Source organism: Oncorhynchus kisutch, linkage group LG5 (genome assembly GCF_002021735.2).
Source record: "Oncorhynchus kisutch isolate 150728-3 linkage group LG5, Okis_V2, whole genome shotgun sequence".
In the NCBI taxonomy this organism is placed as follows: Eukaryota; Metazoa; Chordata; class Actinopteri; order Salmoniformes; family Salmonidae; genus Oncorhynchus; species Oncorhynchus kisutch.
The window spans coordinates 38,927,014-38,950,490 of record NC_034178.2 but is presented as its reverse complement, the minus strand read 5'-3'; the positions used below and the strand labels follow the sequence as shown (position 1 = coordinate 38,950,490).

Genomic DNA, 23,477 nt, shown 5'->3' with positions numbered 1-23,477 from the left:
CATTCAGCTCCCATTCCCCCCTCCTTCACAGTAGAAGAATCAAACAAGGTTCTAAAGACTGTTGACATATAGTGGAAGCATTAGGAAGTGCAATTTGACCCCATAGACACTGTATATTCAATAGGCAAAGAGTTGAAAAACTACAAACCTCAGATTTCCCACTTCCTGGTTGGATTTTTTCTCTGGTTTTTGCCTGCCATATAAGTTCTGTTATACTCACAGACATCATTCAAACAGCTTTAGAAACATCCGAGTGTTTTCCATCCAAATCTACTAATAATATGCATATATTAGCAACCGGGCCTGAGTAGCAGGCAGTTTATTCTGGGCACCTTATTGATCCCAGCTCCTCAAAATTGCCCCCAGCCATAAGAAGTTTTAAGACACTGAAAACAGGTTTAAGTTGTAATAGGCCTAACTACTTGCAGTGTAATAGGGTCAGGATCAGGGAAAAATCGATACAGGAGAGTATCGCAATATTATTTTTGATACTTCGATACTGTGACTCCAAGTACTGTATGGATTTGTAATTATTATTATATACACTACCACTCAAAAGTTTGGGGTCACTTGTTTTTGAAAGAGAAATTGTTTTTTTTGTCCGTTAAAATAACAGCAAATTGATCAGAAATACAGTGTAGACATTGTTAATGTTGTAAATGACTATTGTAGCTAGAAACTGCATAATTTTTTATTTAATATCTAAATAGGTGTACAGAGGTCCATTATCAGCAACCATCACTGCTGTGTTCCAATAGCACGTTGTGTTAGCTAATCCAAGTTTATAATTTTAAAAGGCTAGTTGATCATTAGAAAAGCCTTTTGCAATTATGTTAGCACAGCTGAAAACTGGCCTTCTTTAGACTAGTTGAGTATCTGAAGCATCAGCATTTGTGGGTTCGATTACAGGCTCAAACTGGCCAGAAACAAAGAACTTTCTTCTGAAACTCGTCAGTCTATTCTTGTTCTGAGAAATGAAGGCTATTCCATGCGAGCAATTGCCAAGAAACTGAAGATCTGGTACAATGCAGTGTACTACTCCCTTCACAGACAGCGCAAACTGGCTCCAACCAGAATAGAAAGAGGAGTGGGAGGCCCCGGTGCACAACTGAGCAAGAGGACAAGTACATTAGAGTGTCTAGTTTGAGAAACAGACACCTCACAAGTCCTCAACTGGCAGCATCATTGAATAGTACCCACAAAACACCCGTCTCAACGTCAACAGTAAAGAGGCGACTCCGGGATGCTGGCCTTCGAGACAGACTTCCTCTGTCCAGGGTCTGTGTTCTTTTGCCCATCTTAATCTTTCCTTTTTATTGGCCAGTCTGAGATATGGCTTTTTCTTTACAACTCAGCCTAAAAGTCCAGCATCCCGGAGTAGCCTCTTCACTCAACTAGTATAAAGGAGGCCAGTTTGATTGCTTCTTTAATCAATACACAAGAGTTTTCAGCTGTGCTAACCTAATTGCAAAAGGGTCTTCTACATTTTAAAATGATAAATTTGGATTAGCACAACATGATTAGCACAACATGCCATCGGAACACAGGCGTGATGGTTGCTGATAATGGGCCTCTGTACACTTATGTAGATATTCCATAAAAAAATGTGTTGTTTCCAGCTACAATAGTCATTTACAACATTAACGATGTCTACACTGTATTTCTGATCAATTTGATGTTATTTAAATGGTCAGAAATTGTGCTTTTCTTTCAAAAAAATTAAGTGACCTCAAACTTACTACCTTTCAAAAGTTTGGGGTCAAATGGATTTATTAACAGAGGAAGTTATTTCTGATTTCAGGTTTAAAGCAGGGCCTTAAATTTGACAGAAGCAATCGGGCCTGGGTAGAGTAGGGCCTGAACATCGCGGGCATGGGTAGGGGTCGGGCTAAAAATGAGTACCTGTGCGTGGGGAAAATCACTGGTGGAAGCTAAGCACACCCCCTCAAAGAGCCATATTACAATCCACATACTTTATGTGCTGTGATAATTGCGTTGTTAGCTCTTTAACCTGTTAATTCATATGCCTTGCAACCGTGATATATAGGCCTAAAGGCAGAGACAACAAGAAGACACAGTTAATGTTTCCAACATTTTCGGACCACTAAACAACTATTAATTTAGAACCACAGAGAGTTACCGCAAGTCGCAAAGAAAACAGGAGCTGCCTCCACTATTCCAGCACCATTTCAACTTCAACATTTCATCATTAATTCATCTCCTCTGCTTAGTCTAATACAGTCCAATCAAAGTAAGCCAAATATGATGTGGCTGTCCATGGTTCTGATTTCTGTGCGAGCGCGTGTGTGTACACTTTGACCCACCCTACTTGTAGAGAAACCCCAATGCCATCCTCCATTCTATCACGATCCATCACTCTGTCATACAGTACACACTTTTATATGTTGTTGTCCTAGGCTACCTGGCTAAAATGTTTGCTTGCTACCGTAACTTCAATTCATGAGCAACGTTAGTTAGTTAACCTTAGACTTCTACATCTAGCTACATATGGAAATTCCATCCTCTCAGGCCAAGGGCACAACAATGTATGAATTAATTATCGGATCAGAATCGCTGATATAATCATTGGCCAGTACGGAGAATTAAGTGAAACCAGTAGTCCAAATTCCTATCTCCATCCATGGCTAATTTAGGTCAGTGCCAATTTTAGCTAGTTAGGGACGCAGCAATTCAAGTAGTTTCTGTCAATGATGTATGCTTGCAAAGCGATTTGATAGGAGTGACACCAAAATCCAAACTGGTTTCCCCTGACACTTTATTTTGGTGCGCCAGGACCACTTACAGTTCAGCTTACTCAATTTAGATCAATGCTGATTGGCAAATGTTGTTTACTTTTTTGTCAAGGGAGGCCAAATGCTGGCTTCCATTGCATTCAATGCTACGGACGGCAACAATGTCATACTTGTTTGGACCACACAGCATCAGATAGATGGCCTACACATAGAGAGATGCTTTATCATGTGAGATACATTCAGCTTTTTGTGAATTGAAGGGAAATGATGAAACAGAGAGAAACAAAAGATACATTATTAAAAAAATATGTATACCTTTTGTCGTCCATTTTTTGGTGAAGCCTGGCTTCCCTTGGTATCCATGAATACACACCACTGCTAAAAATGTATGCCCCGGCAGGGCTCTAATATGGCTCTGAGAAATGCGGTGTACTCCGTATTGTCCCATTATCCCAACTGTTACACTGAGAAGATTGAATGACGGCTACCATAAAGAGCTTAAAGGAAAGATTCACTCATTTTGAATGTGATATCGTATTTGTGCATCTCTGAGCAATGTTCTATCGATTCCTGTGGTCATTTCATGTTTTCGTGTGTATCTGAGCTATTCGCCATTCAAGCATGCAGAAATACAATACTTGAAATGACCCCTGGAATTGATAGAACATCACTCAGATATGCACAAATACAATATAATATTCAAAATGGGTGAATCTTTCCTTTAAGTTATGGCCATTCTTCTGAAAAAGTCGACCAGAAACTATGATATTAATAATGAAGAACTTGGGACTATAAGGTTCTATCTGCAAAATATATGGTTTTGAGATAATTTTAAAAAATAAGTCCCAGATCTCAGAACTGTTTTTGGATGATTCATTACTCAATAAGTCAAATCACCTTACATACAATTATTTTTTTATTGACAACCCAGCATTGTGTGATTGGACTGCAGATAGAACCTTGTAGCACCAAGTTCAAAAATGTTAACCTAAATACATCACATCAATTCATGAGATAGCCTCCTTCTTATAAGCCACATTAAGACTGTTATACAAGAACACTGTCCATATCAGATGTTGCATATTGTTTATGAGTTGGCCCCACATATTTGCTTACTGCCCCAATAGGTTCACAGACAACACAATCGCAACCACACTGCACACTGCCCTAACCAATCTGGACAAGAGGAATACCTATGTGAGAATGCTGTTCATCGACTACAGCTCAGCATTTAACACCATAGTACCCTCCAAACTCGTCAGCAAGCTCGAGACCCTGGGTCTCGACGTCGCCGTGTGCAACTGGGTACTGAACTTTCTGACGGGCCGCCCCCAGGTGGTGAGGGCAGGTAACAACATCTCCACCCCGCTGATCCTCAACACTGGGGCCCCACAAGGGTGCGTTCTGAGCCCTCTCCTGTACTCCCTGTTCACCCATGACTGCGTGGCCATGCACGGCTTCAACTCAATCATCAAGTTTGCGGACGACACTACAGTGGTAGGCTTGATTACCAACAATGACGAGATGGCCTACACGGAGGAAGTGAGAGCCCTCGGAGTGTGGTGTCAGGAAAATAACCTCACACTCAACGTCAACAAAACAAAAGAGATGATTGTGGACTTCAGGAAACAGCAGAGGGAGCACCCACCTATCCACATCGACGGGACAGTAGTGGAGAGGGTAGTAAGTTTTAAGTTCCTCAGCGTACACATCACGGACAAACTGAATTTGTCCACCCACACAGACAGCGTTGTGAAGAAGGTGCAGCAGCAAAGAAATTTGGCTCGTCACCAAAAGCACTCGCAAACTTCTACAGATGCACAATCGAGAGCATCCTGTCGGGCTGTATCACCGCCTGGTATGGCAACTGCTCCGTACGACAACCGTAAGGCTCTCCAGAGGGTAGTGAGGTCTGCACAACGCATCCTGGAGGCAAAATACCTGCCCTCCAGGACACCTACACCACCCAATGTCACAGCAAGGCCATAAAGATCATCAAGGACAACAGCCACTGCCTGTTCACCCCGCTATCATCCAGAAGGGGAGGTCAGTACAGTTGCATCAAAGCAGGGACCGAGAGACTGAAAAACAGCTTCTATCTCAAGCCCATCAGACTGTTAAACAGTCACCACTAACATTGAGTGGCTGCTGCCAACATTCTGACTCAACTCCAGTCACTTTAATAATAATGCAAATTGATGTAATTTTTTTTAATCACTAGCCACTTTAAACAATGCCACTTAATATAATGTTTACATACCCTACATTACTCATCTCATATGTATATACTGTACTTTATATCATCTACTGCATCTTGCCATCTTTATGTAATACATTTATCACTAACCACTTTAAACTTTGCCACTTTATGTTTATATACCCTACATTACTCATCTCATATGTATATACTGTACTCTATACCATCTACTGCATCTTGCCTATGCCGTTCTGTACCATCACTCATTCATATATATTTATGTACATATTCTTTATCCCTTTACACTTGTGTGTATAAGGTAGTAGTTGTGGAATTGTTAGGTTAGACTACTCATTGGTTATTACTGCATTGTCGGAACTAGAAGCACAAGCATTTCGCTACACTAACATCTGCTAACCATGTGTATGTGACAGATTTGATTTGATTTGATATTTATGAACGGCTTTGCCTGATGTCCGTTGTGGTGGGCTACCTCATGAATTGACGTGATGTATTTAGGCGGGCGGACATCTGGGGCGATTGGTTTCTGAGTTGCCCTTCGTTCCCCCTCCCATACCTTAGAATTCTGTATCTTTTGGTGGCAAATTTATATACAGGTAGACTAGAGGGACCCCTGATTAGCAGAATCACCTGCTGCTCATCTGTTGCTCTTTACTAATACGGTTTTGAATGGAATAAAATTGTACCTACACACTGAAGAAGGCTGTAAAGCCAAAACGTCTGTGTACGCTATCCCTGATGCTGTAAAATGTTAAAAACATTGAATAATGATGTAAGCTTTATGCAACATATTTTTGAGTGTGAACCCATTACACCTCTTTGTTTGTCTGAATTTGCGGGTTTTACATAAGAGTCAAGCTGTTAGGAGAATGCGATGGTTCTCTTTTGATCACCACTACAGTTGACACACAACTTTTTACACGGAAACTAAATATTTCTCTGTTCCATGCCTTCCTGCACACTTCCCACAATTTAGAATCTCCCACCTAAACACTGCTGCAAAACGACCACCTGAAACACTGCAGTCGGTTCAGTACAAAAGCTCTAACAGGAAAACGAATATATCCTAACATAAGACACTAATTCAAAACTCAAAAGGACAAACAGTGACTCCTCTACTTCCCCATGCTCACCACCAGGTCTGTGTCACACCAGAAGGTGGATGTCAAAAACACAGGGAATCTTCACCTTACATTTCTCCACCTTCCACAGTTAACGCTAGGTCAGAAATCACTCCTTTGTTTTCAATGGCACCCTGTCCTAAGAGCAAAGCAAGAAACTGATCTTGCCCCGAGTTTCGTGACACGGAGCACCCACTCCCTCCTGGTGGAAGAAACACACACACATATTACAACTCCACTATGGGTTAACTTCACTGACTCAACTGCACCCAACTCCTTTCCCACCCACCCTGAAACCACAAATGGATTCGCCAAAAGGCAAGATCCACTTTCTCCAAAAATGTCACCCCTAATGGACCAGATTCTTCTTTATCTTGTCTATAGACGCAAGACTCGGCTCCGAGCTCTTCACCACACCTTCCACTTAATTTGCCCTCATTCACTTCTATTTCACCTCCAGAATTCAACCTGGCGTAATGCTCACTTTGTTTGCACTTGCTACCAGCCTTCATCACCCCCCATTTCTCTTTCTATTGCCATCTTTATCAAATTCAACCTCAACCTCTGCTTTCCTCATTCTCTTAGATGCCTTATTCCTCTCTTTCCTGTTCCATTCCTCACAGTGGGAACAGTACACTGTCTCCTGCAGCTTAGGTAGAGGCAGTAAGTTCCCACACTCATAACAGACATTTCTGTGGTTCCCACTTGTCTCTGTAGCCTTTTTCCACTCGACCGTCCCCACAAAATCCACGACTGTGCCTAATTTCACTCCCCTCAACACTGTTTGATTACAATTCTTCGATAAATACATTCAGGAATACTACAAAAACATATAACAATGTACACTTGAAATGTCTTCCTCATTGTATAATATGAAAATGACAGGAGCACTCACCTTCCGGTGATGCAAAATAGTGCGGGAAGTTCCTCTCTAGCATGTTAATGTGACTCCTAAGTTCCACAACGAATGTAGCCACATGTGCTCGTATGTAGTTTACATTCTGAGCCTCTAAACGTCATTGATTGACTATTAAATATGTGACAGTTAATAGTCAATATGCCAACTGAGATTGAGAAGACCTACATTATTTTACTCATTGATTGTTTTACTGGTTCCCAAATTGATTGCAGGCTAAATGTATGCAAAGTTTGGACTATGTAAAGGTCTTTCTGTACCTTTTTGAACTGGAAATGAGATGCTGCTGTGATAGGAATGATCCAGATGATAGTTAGATGATTCGCATGATTATTCAAAAGACGTGTATTATTGGAAGACAAGTATGACTGATATCTGCTGAAAGTATTTGTATTCACTGTCATTCATCTCCAGAATTGACATGTTCCTTTTAACACAGTACATTAACTGGTAAGCAGCAAGGTAGCCTACATTGTAGACTAGAGATAACCAGGGAAGAGACAGTCAATAGAAATTGAATATAGAATGTGACCCAATCCTCAATTCATATAATTCAACATTACAGCATTATTAATTAAACACTGAGTTAAACAGACAGACCAGGGTGATTTTGGGACAATCTACATGGGTGAGAGAGAGCGTATCAGCAGCTGCAAAATTGACTACGCTTTTTATGTGGATTGTAAATTGGTTGTCAGGAGATGAACAAAACAACTTTTCATTGTCCATCAGATGCCACTCAGCGGAATACTTTTTGTCATAAAAGTCACAGTTTGGTTGAGTCCACTGTGTGCAGTTGATTGAGGAGAAATGTATTGATTTACTGTAGTACAGATGTCAGTGGAAAGATGTCAGGCAGGAATGATTCAACATCTGGGTATGACAGATTGGCACACAGTAAAACTGGTACCTTAGTCGGCCGAGATTGCTGATTCTCCAACCCAACCCACTGGGCACTTTCGATTTACATTTGGTTGAGTTGTCAACTAACGTGAATTTAATGTGAAATCAACAAAACATTTAGGTTTCATTTAGGTTAAATGTTGTGTGAAAAAAATAAGAATTTCCCTTACAATGATGACTTTTTTCAAATCCAATCAGTTTTCCACATTGATTCAATGTCATCGCATATATTTTTTGGGTCTAAATTACATCAAAACCACCAGTTTTATCCCAGTGGGAAGTGTCATATACTGCTTTTTTGTTACAGTAATACAAATGGTAATGGTTAGACTTATGTCACACAGGGATGTTGTGATAATGGGTAGTCTTGTGTTACACAGAGATGTTGTGGTAATGGACAGGCCAGCTAAACTCAACTGGCTGACAGTGGTCCGGGTCCGGACCCAGAGAAGGGTCAATATGGACCGGACAACGTTGCGTTTTGTTATATAAAAGTCAATACATTTTTTTATAGACAGCTTTAAAAAAATCAACTGGGTGCAACGGCCTCTAACTCAGCAACCTATCTTTCTCTCGAAAGAAAAAAAAACGGCCACCTTTACTAGTACCCTATCTAATCCAATCGTGTGGTTATATGCAAATACAATAGGCCGCGTCTTACCTAATCACATCAATGTAAATATCCTCTGAGTAACCTTGGGACAAGTAGGCAGAAAGAAACAGAAAGATTTGACTGCGGTTCAACTGTTAATATCACAGATAGAAGGAGCTTAGTTACCAGTATCTTTGTTAATGTGGTTTGTTCAAAAAATAAACTTGACGCTGAAAAACATATATTCAAAGATGAGTGGATGAAAAAGTATGTATTCATTCTCCCCGCAACTAGCATAAAACAAATGTGCCTGATATGTAATGAGTCCGTAGCCCTCGTGAAAAAGTGTCAGTGTTAAGCGCCATATATACACCAAGCATAGGCATTTCAATCAGATGTATCCCCTGAACACGGATGTGAGAAAAAACAAGATCAACCAACTCAAATCCCAATATGAGAGGTCCACCAAAGTCCTTGTCAATTCCTTGACAGCCCAACAATGTGCAGTGGAGTGTTCACTGAGAATTGGGAAAACAAAAAAAAACATTTTATGACGCTGAGATGGTAAAATAACGCATGTGTGAAGTTGTTGACACCTTGCTTGAAGGTAAACAAAAAGATGAGCTCAGGGAAAAGATCAAACAGATCCCACTGTCAAATTACACTGCAATGAGGAGAACTGAAATATTAGCTGAAGATGTAACTTCACAACTTGATGAGGCAATTCAGAAGGCACCATGCATTTCATTAGCTGTGGATGAATCAACAGATAACACTGATAATGCCCAGCGTCTGGTATTTGTCATGTTTTATAATGAAACAAAGGAGGTATTCTGTGAGGAGCTGTTGGGCTTAACACATCTAGAAGCGCACACACACACGAGGAGAGGAAATCCATGAAGCCATCAAAGGGATTCTGACAAAAAGGGGGATAATTCTGAAGTCAGTGGTCTCCACAGATGGAGCTCCAGCCATGATAGGAAGAGGGAGGGGACTGGTTGCACGTTTGAAAGAGGACCACCATGACCTGACATCATCTGACTGCATCATCCATCAATCTGTCCTGTATGCCAGTCTGGGAAAATAGTAGGTCATTACAACGATGATGAAACTGATAAACTTTTTGAGAGCAACATCTTCCCTACAACACCACCTGCTATGAGGCTTTCTGACAGAGGCCAATGCCCGTTTTGATGACTTACTACTGCACAACAATGTCAGATGGCTCAACAAAGGCAGGGTTTTGGAACGTTTTCTGGCAATTTGTGAGGAAATCAAAGCTTTCTTATTAGAGCAAAAGAGTGACAAGGCAACTCAGTTTTTGGAGATGAGGAGAAGATGGAAACAGTTGCATTTTTGACAGACATTCCATCATACCTTAATAAACTGAAAGTTAAACTGCAGGGACAGGACAACACAGTGTGTGAAATGATAACAGCATTCCGGTCTTTCCAGAAGAAATTGGAGCTTTTCAAGAATGTTTCCAGGGTGAACTTGTACACTTCCCCAATCTTCTGGTGCAAATACAGGGAGACAAAGATGTCCCCAACCACACGCCCGCAACACCCTCCCCTGCTCGAATCAAATCAAATGTTAATTATCACATGCGCCGAATACAGGTGTAGACCTTACAGTGAAATGCTTACTTACAAGACCTTAATTAACCAACAATGGAGTCTTAAGAAAATACAAAAAAAGTAAGAGATAAGAATAACAAATAATTAAAGCGCAGCAGTAAATAACAATAGCGGAGCTTTATACAGGGGGTACCGGTACAGAGTCAATGTGCAGTGCCACCAGTGTCGAGGTAATTGAGGTAAAATGTACATGTAGGTGGATTTTTTAAAGTGACTATGCATAGATAATAGAGAGTAGCAGCAGTGTAGAAGGGGGGGGGGCAATGCAAATAGTCTGGGTAGCCATTTGATTAGATGTTCAGGAGCCTTATGGCTTGGGGGTAGAAGCTGTTTAGAAGCCTATAGAACCTAGACTTGGAGCTCCGGTACCACTTGCCTAGCGGTAGCAGAGAGAACAGTCTATGACTAGGGTGGCGAGTCTTTGACAATTTTTAGGGTCTTCCTTTGACACCGCCTGGTCTAGAGGTCCTGGATGGCAGGGAGCTTGGCCCCGGTGATGTACTGGGCCGTACGCTCTACCCTCTGTAGACCTTGTGGTCGGAGGCCGAGCAGTTGCCATACCAGGCAGGGATGCAACCCGTCAGGATGCTCTCGACGGTGCAGCTGTAAAACCTTTTGAGGATCTGAGGACCCATGACAAATGTTATCAGTCTCCTGAGGGGGACTAGGTTTTGTCGTGCCTTCTTCACGACTGTCTTGGTGTGTTTGGACCGTGTTAGTTTGTTGGTGATGTGGACGCCAAGGAACTTGAAGCTCTCAACCTGCTCCACTACAGCCCCGTCAATGAGAATGGGGCGTGCTCGGTCCTCCTTTTCATGTAGTCCACAATAATCTCCTTTGTCTTGATCACGTTGAGGAAGAGGTTGTTGTCCTTGCACCACACGGTCAGGTCTCTGACCTCCTCCCTATAGGCTGTCTCATCGTTGTCGGTGATCAGGCCTACCAGTGTTGCGTCATCGGCAATCTTAATGATGGTGTTGGAGTCGAGCCTGGCTGTACAGTCACGAGTGAACAGGGCGTACAGGATGGGACTGACCACGCACCTCTGAGGGGCCCCCGTGTTGAGGATCAGCGTGGCAGATGTGTTATTACCTACCCTTACCACCTGGGGGCGGCCCGTCAGGAAGTCGAGGATCCAGTTGTTGAGGGAGGAGTTTAGTCCCAGTGTCCTTAGCTTAGTGATGAGCTTGGAGGTTCATTATGGTGTTGAATGCTGAGCTGTAGTCAATGAACAGCATTGTCACATAGGTGTTCATTTTCTCCAGGTGGAAAAGGGCAGTGTGGAGTGCAATGGAGATTGCGTAATCTGTGGATCTGTTGGGGCGGTATGCAAGCATTTTATGGCTACAGATGTGAGTGCTACGGGGCAGTAGTCATTTTGGCAGGTGGTCTGCTTGAAACATGTTGGTATTACAGAATGGGTCAGGGAGAGGTTGAAAATGTCAGTGAAGAATCAGGATGGTATCATAGGAAAAGACACCTCTTTCACAAGGATTAGCACAGAAGTGGGAATGTATCATATTTTGACTAAAATTATAACTTGTTGATTTAAATCGTTGTGCACCATCATGGACCATCATTTTTCAGCTCGAAAACGTGGATTTCTACAGTGGGCATTTACATTTAAACTGTATACTATTGCTTTAATAGTTAATACTCCCCGGCGCTAGGATCCGGAGGATTGAGCTCTGCATCTCTCTCTCTCTCTGCACCTCTCTCCCTCCTCTCCTCGCCTTTTCTCCCAAGCCTGTTTTAAAGTCTCTGCCAGACTTTGGCACACACGTTACTTCCTGGATGGAGGAATGGAACACTTCCAGTGCCGCTCCAACTATTCTCTCTCTGTTTTCGCCAGCAGAACCGCTGCAGCTCTCCGCTGCATGGACTACTGCCACTAGCGTCCTCTGCTCCTATCTATTCTATCCTTGATAAATGAACTGATTGAAGCTCGAAAGCTATATCTCTACTAACTGACATGTTTTTTTTGGGGAGTATCAAGAAGCTGTTTGGAAGGAGGTTTTGAGAAGTAAATACTATTTTCTGGACGTTCCAGACCCGCACTGAATTTCACTGAACAGTCACTAGCCTACATTTAGCAGCATTTGCGCTGCTTTTACGCAGCAGGCATTGTTTTTTTGATCAGACGGATAACTCAACAGTTGCCCTTTTTGCTCTCGATGTTCATTTTGTCATGCGGAGGCTACTGCAATCGTGTTGCTGGTGGATCTTGTCTCTGATCTTGTCTGCCTTCGTGCTCTTCTGGGCAGACTGTCATCCTGGTAAGTTTTTCGAAGTCACATCTCTCCTCGTTTCCAAGCTTGGTGATTTTCATGACTTGAGAAGTCGTGTAGTTCGCTAGGAAACATTAGTGCAATATGACTAAACTCGGCTCATACACGAGTGGAATATTAATGTAATGTAATGATGACATGGTGTGCAGTAGCCTATCACATAATTTTGTGCCAATTTGTTCCTTGCGATTTAAAAATAATAACTAGGCTCTATGCTAGGCTACACATTCAATCAGACAACAGCCACGTTCCACGATACCATTTGGGATTATGGAAATATATATTTCTCTCGCAAAAGTATTTGCTTTTCCACTGTAATTTGTTTGTGAATATAATACATCTCTAGTAGGCTATACAGTCCGTCCAAAGGTGGTGAAACTCCCTTCCACTTTACCCCCAGATTAACACGCGGCGGGGTATTCGGTAGGCTATACCAACAGGAAAGCTCGTGATAATAATTAGTATAGCCTATAAACAATATAGTTTCTTGTTGCAACAACGATCTGAAAATAATTGCAATCATCAGAAATAGCCTTGATAATTGACAGCGCGGAGCGCCAATGCAACGAAACCGTTATCTCCAAACCGTGCGGCTACAGTGCGGAAAGGCAAATCAACGGCATTGAAAACATGTAGATTTATCGTTGTATAGCCTATTATATCACATTACAATTGCGTCTAACTACAAGGGTATGCATAAACCCATAAAGCATATAAAACGGTCATCGTTAGCGCGCAGTAACAGCAGGTAATTGACACAAATAAATAGGCTACCCAAATGTGTCGTCCATTTGACGCCGGTACTGAATTAAAACATCCTTGAGTCGTGGCGCAATGTTCACAAACTCAGTTCTGACTTGGCAAAAATACAATTAGAGAAAAATGATTGCCTGCATCAATGGAAATGTTGCTCACGGAGCTTCATCATTTGGAATGGTAAATATAAACATTCCTGTAAATAATTGTCAATATTTGACTTTGCTCAGACGAATACAGTTCCTTGTGATTTGGGACTAATATATAGGCTATAGGCTATATATCGCACGGGCGCTTAGAGGATTCACACCACTGTCCCTATGGCTGTTTTGGTATGATTTTAATTTGGGTGACCTTGAGCTGGACTTTCCTCAAGCTTTTAGAATTTTATCATCATTACACCATGTCCAAGAAATGTATTTGTTGCCCGCTTGACAGTTCCTTGATGTGGAGGCGCTGCGATGGACGCTCCTGGAATCCGCAACACAAATCCAATAGTTGTGTTTATTTTTTTGCTAAATCAAACGATCAACTATTACATTTGAATGAGATGCATTACAAATTGCGTTTTCTGCCGGTATTTGGAAGCCAATACACACATTGTAATTCCTATGTATCCTAGATGTGCAATTGCATTCCTTTACACTGAAGAGATATTATGTAATTGAATGCCTAGTATCCAGCTACAGGTGATGCATGAAGTGAATAAGCAAACCATAACCTTTATGGTAGAAATACATTGTGTGTGTCTCTCACTCTCTCTCTGCTCCCTCTCTCTTTATCTATCTGTGTGTTTGATTAACTTGTCATATTTTATCTCATTCTGAAATGTGAAAGTAATAATCTATTACTGTGCTGTGTGCTCTTTGCAAATCCAAAACCAAATATAATTCATCACCCCTGGTTTGTACCGTTTGTCTGCGATGAAACATAACGTAGGTTACTTTCCTGACAAATCAACATTTCATACTTGATTTATCATTAGAGGTGATGAATGCTTGAAGAACAGGTCACAGAAGGGCAAATACACGCCCCAAGGACTGAGACTCTCTCTCTCTCTGCTGGTGTGCAGTGTGCCAAACTTCAAGGTATCAGCCTGATGTATGCTAGGGGTTTTAGTGGGATCGGTTAGTAGTACACGGAGAGAAAAGCAGAGTGTGATCACTTCTATGATGTACTGTATCATGTGCAGCAGTTGCCGCAAGCAGTTGTATGACTAAAGTGATAGTTTTTTAGTAATGACTGTAAGAGAGTGAAAGAGACACCAAATGACTAAAAGTTTGAGAATATACGATTTTGTATTTGATCACCAATATTTTCTGTTTTGTATAGCCTGCCTCATTATTAAGTAGTTTATAGGACTACTAGTTTTTTATTTATTTTTATTTATTTTTTACAAACTGTGATCTTTACCCCCTGCTCATTAAAAGTGCTTTACTGTTTACAACGGTCTCCTTCAGCGTCAGGTCTTCCAACAATACAGCCGAACACTGTAGACAGACGGACAAAATGGCAACTTTATTATTCTTGTCATGTTTCTGTGAAAGAGGCTGCTGCACTCTTCAGTCTCCCGAAATAGTCAGTTTTCTTACTGTGTATTGGGGACTCCAAAGCATCTGTTTGGGATATAAAAAGTGCTGAATTTCACTGCGGGGTGTCTCCTGCCACAGAGCACCAGCTCCCACCTCCAGTCTGGATGTGAGGGTACGATGGGTCCAGTCACAGCCAGGCTGGTAATGAAAGACAGAACACATCGCCTTGTCATTCACCTCTCCACCATTCAGACCAGAGAGCCTAGGAGGAAAGACAGGGAGAGAGGGAAAGAGATCTGTTTGGCCTTCGATCAGTCCCCATGTCTGTGAAATGAATGTATGTTGTTGACAGAACAAGCAAAACAGAACAGTCATTGTAATCTTATGAGAAGCTCCTTAGCCAGCACATCTTTTCATTTTCCTCTCCTTTTTTATTTATTTACCTTCCCTTCATTGTCATCTGGGGAGAGTGCAATTGTTTGAGCCTGATAGGATAATAAACACATTATTTCATTCTATCTGAGCAGGCTGTGCCTTAAATTCAGAGTTACAGCGTGGTAAAGGTTGACATTTAGGGAAGATTGGATATACTCTTGGCCTCAGTAGCAACATTATCATCATCATCATCTCTTCCAGCACTGGCTATTATCTGCCTCACGCACAAACCGGAGCAGCTCAAATGTCCGCTAGGTCACTTTATCAGTCGCTTGGCCTGTCATCATCGCCAAGCTCCCCCTAATAGATTGATTAAAAGATATGGGGGGAAGCAGACAGTTAACTGCGTGGGACGCTGTCATGTTGCAGTTGCTTAGTGATTTTGTACAGGGTTCTTGAGGAAAGTGTGGGTTGTAGAGAGAGATGCTGAACTATACGACAGTACACTGCAATGTGTTGTGTTTATTGGAGTTATCAGAATTACCGTAGCTTTCTGGTACGCATGCTGTTATATACAACATTAGGGCAGTTATTAATGCTAATATTACTACTAATTAATATTTTCACAATACTCATAATAATAATAATGATAATTTGAATAATACATCATTGAAAATCTGTGTTTAGAGTTTTCATCGGCATTTCTGCTGAGTGCGGCATTCCCGTTGTTTAATCTGTCTCTCATCAGTTTTTCGCCTCATAAATCCCGAAGCCCAGTGAGCTGCTGGGAAACGCGGTCCGTGCTGGGAAGATTCCGGGCTGCCTTCCCTTTTTCCTGCCATAGCTCTTGGGCTTAATGGACTGCTGAAAATAAAAGCTGCTTCATTCAACAGTGGGCTTTGGCGTCGCCTTTTCTACTGTTCCAGCTCGTTGTTTTAATCAAGTCTTCACTGGGTTATTTTCCATTGGAAGGGGTGGGAGTTTCCCATCATTTCCTTCAAGGTTCTGGAATTATTCACCGGTCTGCCCTTTGCTGCTTTGAAACAAGCTCTCTCTCTTTCTCTGTTTTTTCTGTTCTCCCTCTCTTTTTGTGGGCTCGTTCTGATTGCTTCCAGTGTGCTCCAGTTCAGTTAGCGTGTTTCCTGCCCAGCCCTCTCTCTCTGTCTCTCTCTGTGAGAAGCACATCTCATGCTGTTAGATGCAGGGTGTCCATTATCCCACAACATGCATTGAAGTTGATACTTTTTCAATCACACATCTTGCTTATGTTTAATTTGAAGTGCCTGGAATATACTGCCTGTAATGCTTTCATATAATTGTATTGTACTGTATCCCATGTATTCTAATACATGGATTAGTAACAACGGTCAAAATATTTACCTCACAATGGGTGATGAAGGTGACAAAGGGCAATGCAAGATAATAGCAAGAGTTAATTGTGCACATGTCAAGTAATGATTTAGACTTTGCTGCACATACTTATCTTCAATTCAAGTACTCTTGCCCTGTTTACCAGAGAGGCAGATTAGAGGTTGAGAAAAGGCAAGTCGTAGCATTTCCAATGTCCTTTTGGAGCGCTGAATGTCGGGCTGCAGTAGAGGTGACAGCAACCTGCAGAGAGTTACCTCTCTCCTAGCAGTACTGTCACAGACACCCAGGTTGAACAGGGATGGGGTGAAGACGGGAGACCAGAGGGCGTAACAGGAACTGTTTAGTGACCAGACAGACTACTGACAGGCCATACACTCCTCCTCCCATTCCCCGAAACCCTGCCACTGCTCTTATCAGACCTGGCGTGCATGCAGGCCTCTAAATGTAATGGACAGCCCAGCTCACCATGTGATGCCTGCTGTGAGAGGGAGTGAGGTGGGGGGGGGGTGAGACAGAGAGAGGGTTAAACTCTCACCCCCTCTGTGCCGGTAACGCTGCCTGCCAGGCTGCCTGTCCCTGGAGCCTGGGGAGCGGAGTGGTGCCAGGGAGGATGTCAGTTCCGTGGATTGGTCGGTGTTAAAACTCCCAGGACTGACAGGCTGTCGGGTGAGGAGGGGGAAGTCTGATTATCTGTTTATTTTTACAGATTTGATTGTTGTTGTTAGATGAAAAGTGGGGTTTCATCACAAACAAATGGAATGGAATAGCTTGATTTGAGCTTTGTTAGTTGTATGGTGTTTGCCTAGTGATAGATTTTCGGTCTCTACAGTTGCTTTGACAGAAACCCACACACGTTACGGCTCTTATGTTCTCTATCAAGCCATTTAGCTGTAAGTCCTCTATTGAGTGCAGACAATCCATTGCAACATATTTGATTTGTCTTCAAATATCTCCAATTGATTTCTTAGCCTCTTTGAAGAGTGAAAGTCTCCTTTCACTCCGTTCCTCTTCACTTCCTCTTCACTTTTTTTGTGATCCAGGGTAGTTCGACATCGAACGTTTTAAAGGGGCAGTGCAGTCAAAAACATGATATTCATTAAAAAATATATAATTCTACACTGTGAGGTCGAAATAACACTGAAAATTATGATAATACCCTTTTAGTGTAAGAGCTTTCTGAAATAAAACGCCTGTAATTTCAGACTATTCAGGTGGATGGACTTTTTGACCCACAGCATGACATCACAATCTGATCTGATTATTCTGACCAGTCATCTTTTATTTTGCATAAATATCCCCCTATCCTCCTTGAAGGGGTAAGCGGGGTAGGCTCTACAGTCGAGACGATCCTATCTGCCAAGCAGGGCTGTGTATGTAGTAAAGCAATTATACATGAGAGGCTGTGCGAAACGACTTGTTTAGCACGGCTGTGCTGTGGTCATAGGCACAAGGCAGAGCCGAGTACCGTAAATCAGCACAGCCGTGCTAAAAAGGTAGTTTTGCACAACCTCACAGTGGCTTTTGTTGCAATGAATTACCAAATAAATAAAAAACTTGATTTTGATAAATGTATTCATAGGCTACTATTTTATCCCTCAACAAAAATATAGGCCTAGTCCCCACACTATGGTTGCTAGCCAAGCCGGCCGTTCATTCTATCGGTTAGGTTGCCAGAGACGCGACACAGTCGTGAAGTCTTTTTGTTCTATATCTATGGACGCGACCCAGTTGTTCATTCTAAATGTTCCGTTGCCATGCTGGTTGGCAATGCTCTTATCCATTGCTTGCTAGCTAGCCAACTATGGCAAACACAGTGACGTCAAACCATGCAGCTAGAATAACAGCAAAGTAGCTGCATTTAATTTAGTTTGACCTGTTTTTCTACCAACATTCCTTTGTATATATCTAAAAAAAAATATTGCTGATTCATGATTTCGACTGGCTGAGAAAAGTCCATCTCGCCCTGACACGTTCTCAATAGGACAGTGGAGAACGAATTTCAATATTGAAACACTGTTGCAAATGTCGAGGTACAGACAGCAAGGTTGGTACAAACCCCCGTTGTTGCAAACCAAATGTTAGGCTGGAAGCAAGAGGAAATAATGTCTAGATGCTTTTTACAGTGGAGATCAAGGTAATGAATTGGCTGGCTGGTCTGATGGGACAGTGAATGCGCAAGGATTTTTCATATGGAACAGAAAACAAAATGGCAATTATTTTCGTCCCAGGCTAGCCGTGCTTAACAGATTTTTTAGTATGGCTTAGAAGGTGTCTCAACCAATCACAATGCTTGTTTTGACCAACCCATTGTTGAAATATATTTACGTTTGTATCAAAACGCCCACACGGTCAGACCAAACATTGTAATGGAAAAAGGAGGCTAAGGGAAATTAATGATTAATATATGTTTATTTTGAGTTATTTTCGTGAAATAAACACACAGTGATTTATTAGACATACAGTGATTATTTAAAAATGCAACTAAAAAGACTGCAACCTTTTTCTCATAGTTTTCTAAATTATTTGTATGAATAATGATTTGCGATTATAAGCCACAGTGTAAAGTTCAGAATTTTTCTTGGTGTCAAGAGACATTTTATCACTCGTGTTCACTCGTACAGCACCTCCGTATCACGTCTGAAGTGGGTTTCACATGTGAGTAGTAGTAGTCTTATACAACCTTATAATATAACATTGTTTTACTCCTCTGTTCACTATCCCACTTCTGAGTTTTCAGTCTCAGCCTTGTTCCCCCTCTCTCTGTCTCTACCTTACTCTGCAGTCACAGTTAGCATGCTTCTGTAGCCATGGAGGAGACATTAATAACAAATTAAGCAGCTCAAGCCAGTGCTGATGAAGTTAAATGCATTTTGTCCTGTGAGGTTGTCAAGTGATCCTCTGTTACCGCTGCTCTAGCAACCATGGAATGCTAAGTATAGACTCAGCAAGGACACACACACACAACGGTCTGTGTGGTTATGTGTGGGGGTTGAGTGCTCAATGATGTGTGGTATTGGCAATTGGATACATTAATGCAATAAACAATTAATAATTAAGATTCAGCATTAGCCTCAATGTCAGCATCAAGATGCAAACTGCTGAGGATACTTAAAGATATCATTTTGAATGATGACCTTCTATCTGGGATGCTAGTGACTAAATACATACCTTTAGTTTCATTACCGTACAGTGTGAATCATGGCACATTTGAACTGGACCATTAGACTTATTTGTTTCTGTATTGGGACCGTTTTCGCTTTACTTTTGAACTTTTATTTTAAGATAACATTGAGGGGGGGGGGGGGCGGGGGGGGGCTGAAATTGTTTATACGAAGCTCAGTCAGTTTCCCAATGTGCTTACTTTAGATTATCACTGTCATTAATTCACTGTGTTTGTTTCGGCCACTCAATCAGACCCTTGGTGAGAGAGTGCTAAACTTCATCCATCACCGTTTCCCCTTTCGCCGAACCCCTCGCCTCCTAGCCTGCATATCTTCCTGCCTCTCTTTAAATAAATTCTTATTTTCACCCCCTTCATCGATTCTGGACCTTTTTACTCCCTTGCACTGGCAGTTCCAAAACAAAGTCAAGGCTCTCCCTCCAATCGTCCACTTACTCATGATTTGTACCTCCATCAAATATTTACAAAGCAAACACAAATCTGCTGCGATGCCATTTTCTGCTCTGAGTGAGGCTAGACTCTTTTGGGAAAGCTTTAGCAACTTAACTTTAGCCTTTCTCCATTAACAACTATGTGTTGGAGAGGCAAGGCTGTAATGAAGTTAAAACAGCAAACACTTTTGCTTGAACAGAATACAGTAGAATGGAATAGAGGCTACTGGTGAACTGAAATAATAATGATTAAAAAAAAAATAACGAGTCACTCCTACTGTTATTTGTCAGTGGACCGAACCAGGATAATTGTTTCCTTTCATTGCCCCACTTGTTTCTCATATGTGTTGCATTTTAGAGAGGTTGATAAACTGTGTAATGTCTGCCTGCTCCTAAAGAATAATAGTCACAGGGATGTGGCATGCCCTTTCCACTGTCCAAATGCATTAGTGTTGCACTAGGGTGACTGAGAGGTCTTGGCAGGTTACAGCCTTGATATCCACTCCCATTTCCCTGGCAAAGTAAAAAAAAAAGAGATAGATAGAAAATAAAAAAGAGAGAAAATCACCACACGCCATGAAGTGTTGTGTCACAGAGTCAGCGGCAGGCCTGAGAGTAGAGAGCAGTATGAGCCCTCCTCATTAAATTCTCACAGTGGCATTGGTTTTTCCACTTTAATGCTTGGGAGATGTTGGCTTCCTCCCCTGAGAGATGGGGACAAGGGCTCTGGAGTTGGCTGCACTGCCCAATTTGTCTTACTTCTGGGGAGGCTGTTTAAACTTCAATGCCTTCTCCCGCTGCCCATCTCTCTCTGTCTCTCTCTTGCGCTCTCCCTCTCTCTCGCGCTCTCTCTCTCTCTGTCTCTCTCGCACTGACCATTTTTGTTTGTGTGCTAAAGTAATGCATGCAGATCACTGCCAGTCACCCAATGCTGAATCTGCAGTGAAAAAGTGTGATGGTCAATGTCACACCACAGTCATTTGTCACAGCTATAGTGAAAGTCAGATAGATTGATCCTTCACAAATCACAGTAGCACAAGCAGCCCCAACCAGCCATTATGAATACTGAGTGTACAGAACCTCTCACATCAACAGAAACACTGCTGGATGGGTGTCTGGGGTGCCTCCCTGTCAATCAAAGAATGAGAGGACAGTTTCACAGAGTCCACGTCAGCTTTTAAAGCATGGGGGACATTATTTCAGGCCACACTTGAACGTCTAAAACTATGTAGAAAGTATGTAAAAATGAGATTACATGACCAAAGGTATGTGGACACCTGCTCGTTGAACATCTCTTTCCAAAATCATGGGCATTAATATGGAGTTCTTCCACCCTTTGCCGCTATAACAGCCTCCACTCTTCTGGGAAGGCTTTCCACTAGATGCTGGAACATTGCTGTGGGGACTTACTTCCATTCAGCCACAAAAGCATTAGTGAGGTTGGGCACGGATGTTGGGTGATTAGGCCTGGCTCGCAGTCGGCGTCCCAATGCATCCCAAATCTGTTCGATGGGGTTGAGGTCAGGTCTCTCTGCAGGCCAATCAAGCTCTTCCACACTGATCTCGACAAATCATTTCTGTATGGACCTCACTTTGTGCACGGGGGCATTGTCATGCTGAAACAGTAAAGGGCCTTCACCAAACTGTTGCCACAAAGTTGGAAGCACGGAATCATCTAGAATGTCATTGTATGCTGTAGCGTTAAAATTTCCATTCAATGGAACTAAGGGGCCTAGCCCGAACCATTGAAAACAGCCCCAGACCATTATATCTCCTCCACCAAACTTTACAGTTGGCACTATGCATTCGGACAGGCAGCGTTCTCCTGACATCCGCCAAACCCAGATTCTGGTGAAGCGTGATTCGTCATTCCAGAGAACGCGTTTGCACTGCTCCAGAGTCCAATGGTGGCGAGCTTTTACACCACTCCAGCCAACGCTTGGCATTGCCCATGATGATCTTAGGCTTGTGTGTGGCTGCTCGGCCATGGAAACCCATTTCATGAAGCTCCCGACAAACAGTTATTGTGCTAACGTTGCTTCCAGAGGCAGTTTGTAACTCAGTAATGAGTGTTGCAACCGAGGACATATGATTTTTACACACTATGCGCTTCAGCACTCTGTGGTCTCATTCTGTGAGCCAGTGTGGCAAGCCATTTTGCGGCTGAGACGTTTTTGTCCTAGACATTTTTACTTCACAACAACAGCACTTAGAGTTGACACAGGGATGTCAACTTAGATAAACTGACTTGTTGGAAATGTGGCATCCTATGAAGGTGCCACATTGGCCTTACTGAAGAGGTCAGTGACTTTCAATCTACTGCCAATGTTTGTCTATGGAGATTGCATGGCGGTGTGCTCAATTTTATACTCTTTATCAGCAATGGGTGTGACTGAAAGAGCCAACTCCACTAATTTGAAGGCGTGTCCACATGCTGTTGTATATATAGTGTATAATGGACCTATATGTTTTCAAATAACAGCCCTTTTTCTGGCCTGCAAATATCTTTTGACCAACAAATCATTCCCCACAGAATCTGTGCGGCCCACTGCTGATTTTTGAAATCCTGATGTGTCCCTTGAGCCAAAATGTTTGCCCACCCCTGCTTTAAAGTATGCATCTCCTTAGGAGATTAATGCGCCTCATGTCTTTCATTAATAATCTCATAAAATTCATTAGCTGGAATTCCCCTCAGAGGTGGGATTTGAGAGTTAGAAGAGTGTTCTGCTTGTTAAAGTCCTTTCTTAAAGATCACGCCTGGGAATGAGAAAAAAAAGAGCTTCAGAGCAAATGCAGAAGAGGAGAGATGAAGAGAGAGAAAGCTACTTCTTTCTTCGAGCAGCACGTGGAGAGGCAGTGTTTAATGGGAGCCATATTGATTCCTGTGACTTGCCACCTTTGGGGTAATAAATGTTATTTTTTATTTTTTATAGAAACTTCCCATTCCTAGCACCAAGCTATAATTATCAGGCCGTTTGAATACGGTGGTATTTTCCTCTGACACAGCAGTAGGGTTGGGCGGTATCCAGATTTTCATACCTTCATACATTTCCTGAAATATATACCATATATGGTATTACCGGCAGTGCACACAAAGTGTGCTATTTTTTTCCAAACGTCAAAATATATATATTTGAGATGTTTTTGTTAAAAAAAATGATGCGCATAAATAATTTAGGCAGCAGTGATCTTGATCCAGAAGGGGATTGATTGTCTCTGCTGTAACCAAGAAGCTTGCTCTTGCAAGCTAGTCACTTAGCTAGCAAGTTAGCTAACCAAATGCATAGCTGTAGAACTGAACTGAAAATAATTGATTTGGCACAACTTAGATAGTTCACTTATAGTTATAAGCAGTGTTGTATAATGTTGATATTTCAAAATCCCCTGGTATACGGAATATACA

The 23,477-nt window shown here is 42.0% G+C and overlaps 1 protein-coding gene across 1 annotated transcript in view; it reads left to right on the top strand.

Moving 5' to 3' along the window:
- The first annotated feature begins 11,905 nt into the window (after positions 1-11,905).
- ptprga (protein tyrosine phosphatase receptor type Ga) overlaps positions 11,906-23,477 on the top strand; it is a 281,211-nt gene continuing 269,639 nt past the window's right edge. The window contains exon 1 of the mRNA XM_020483255.2: positions 11,906-12,416. Within this exon, the coding sequence (XP_020338844.2) occupies positions 12,329-12,416 (88 nt within the window). The 5' untranslated portion in view covers positions 11,906-12,328. The remainder of the gene's footprint in view (positions 12,417-23,477) is intronic.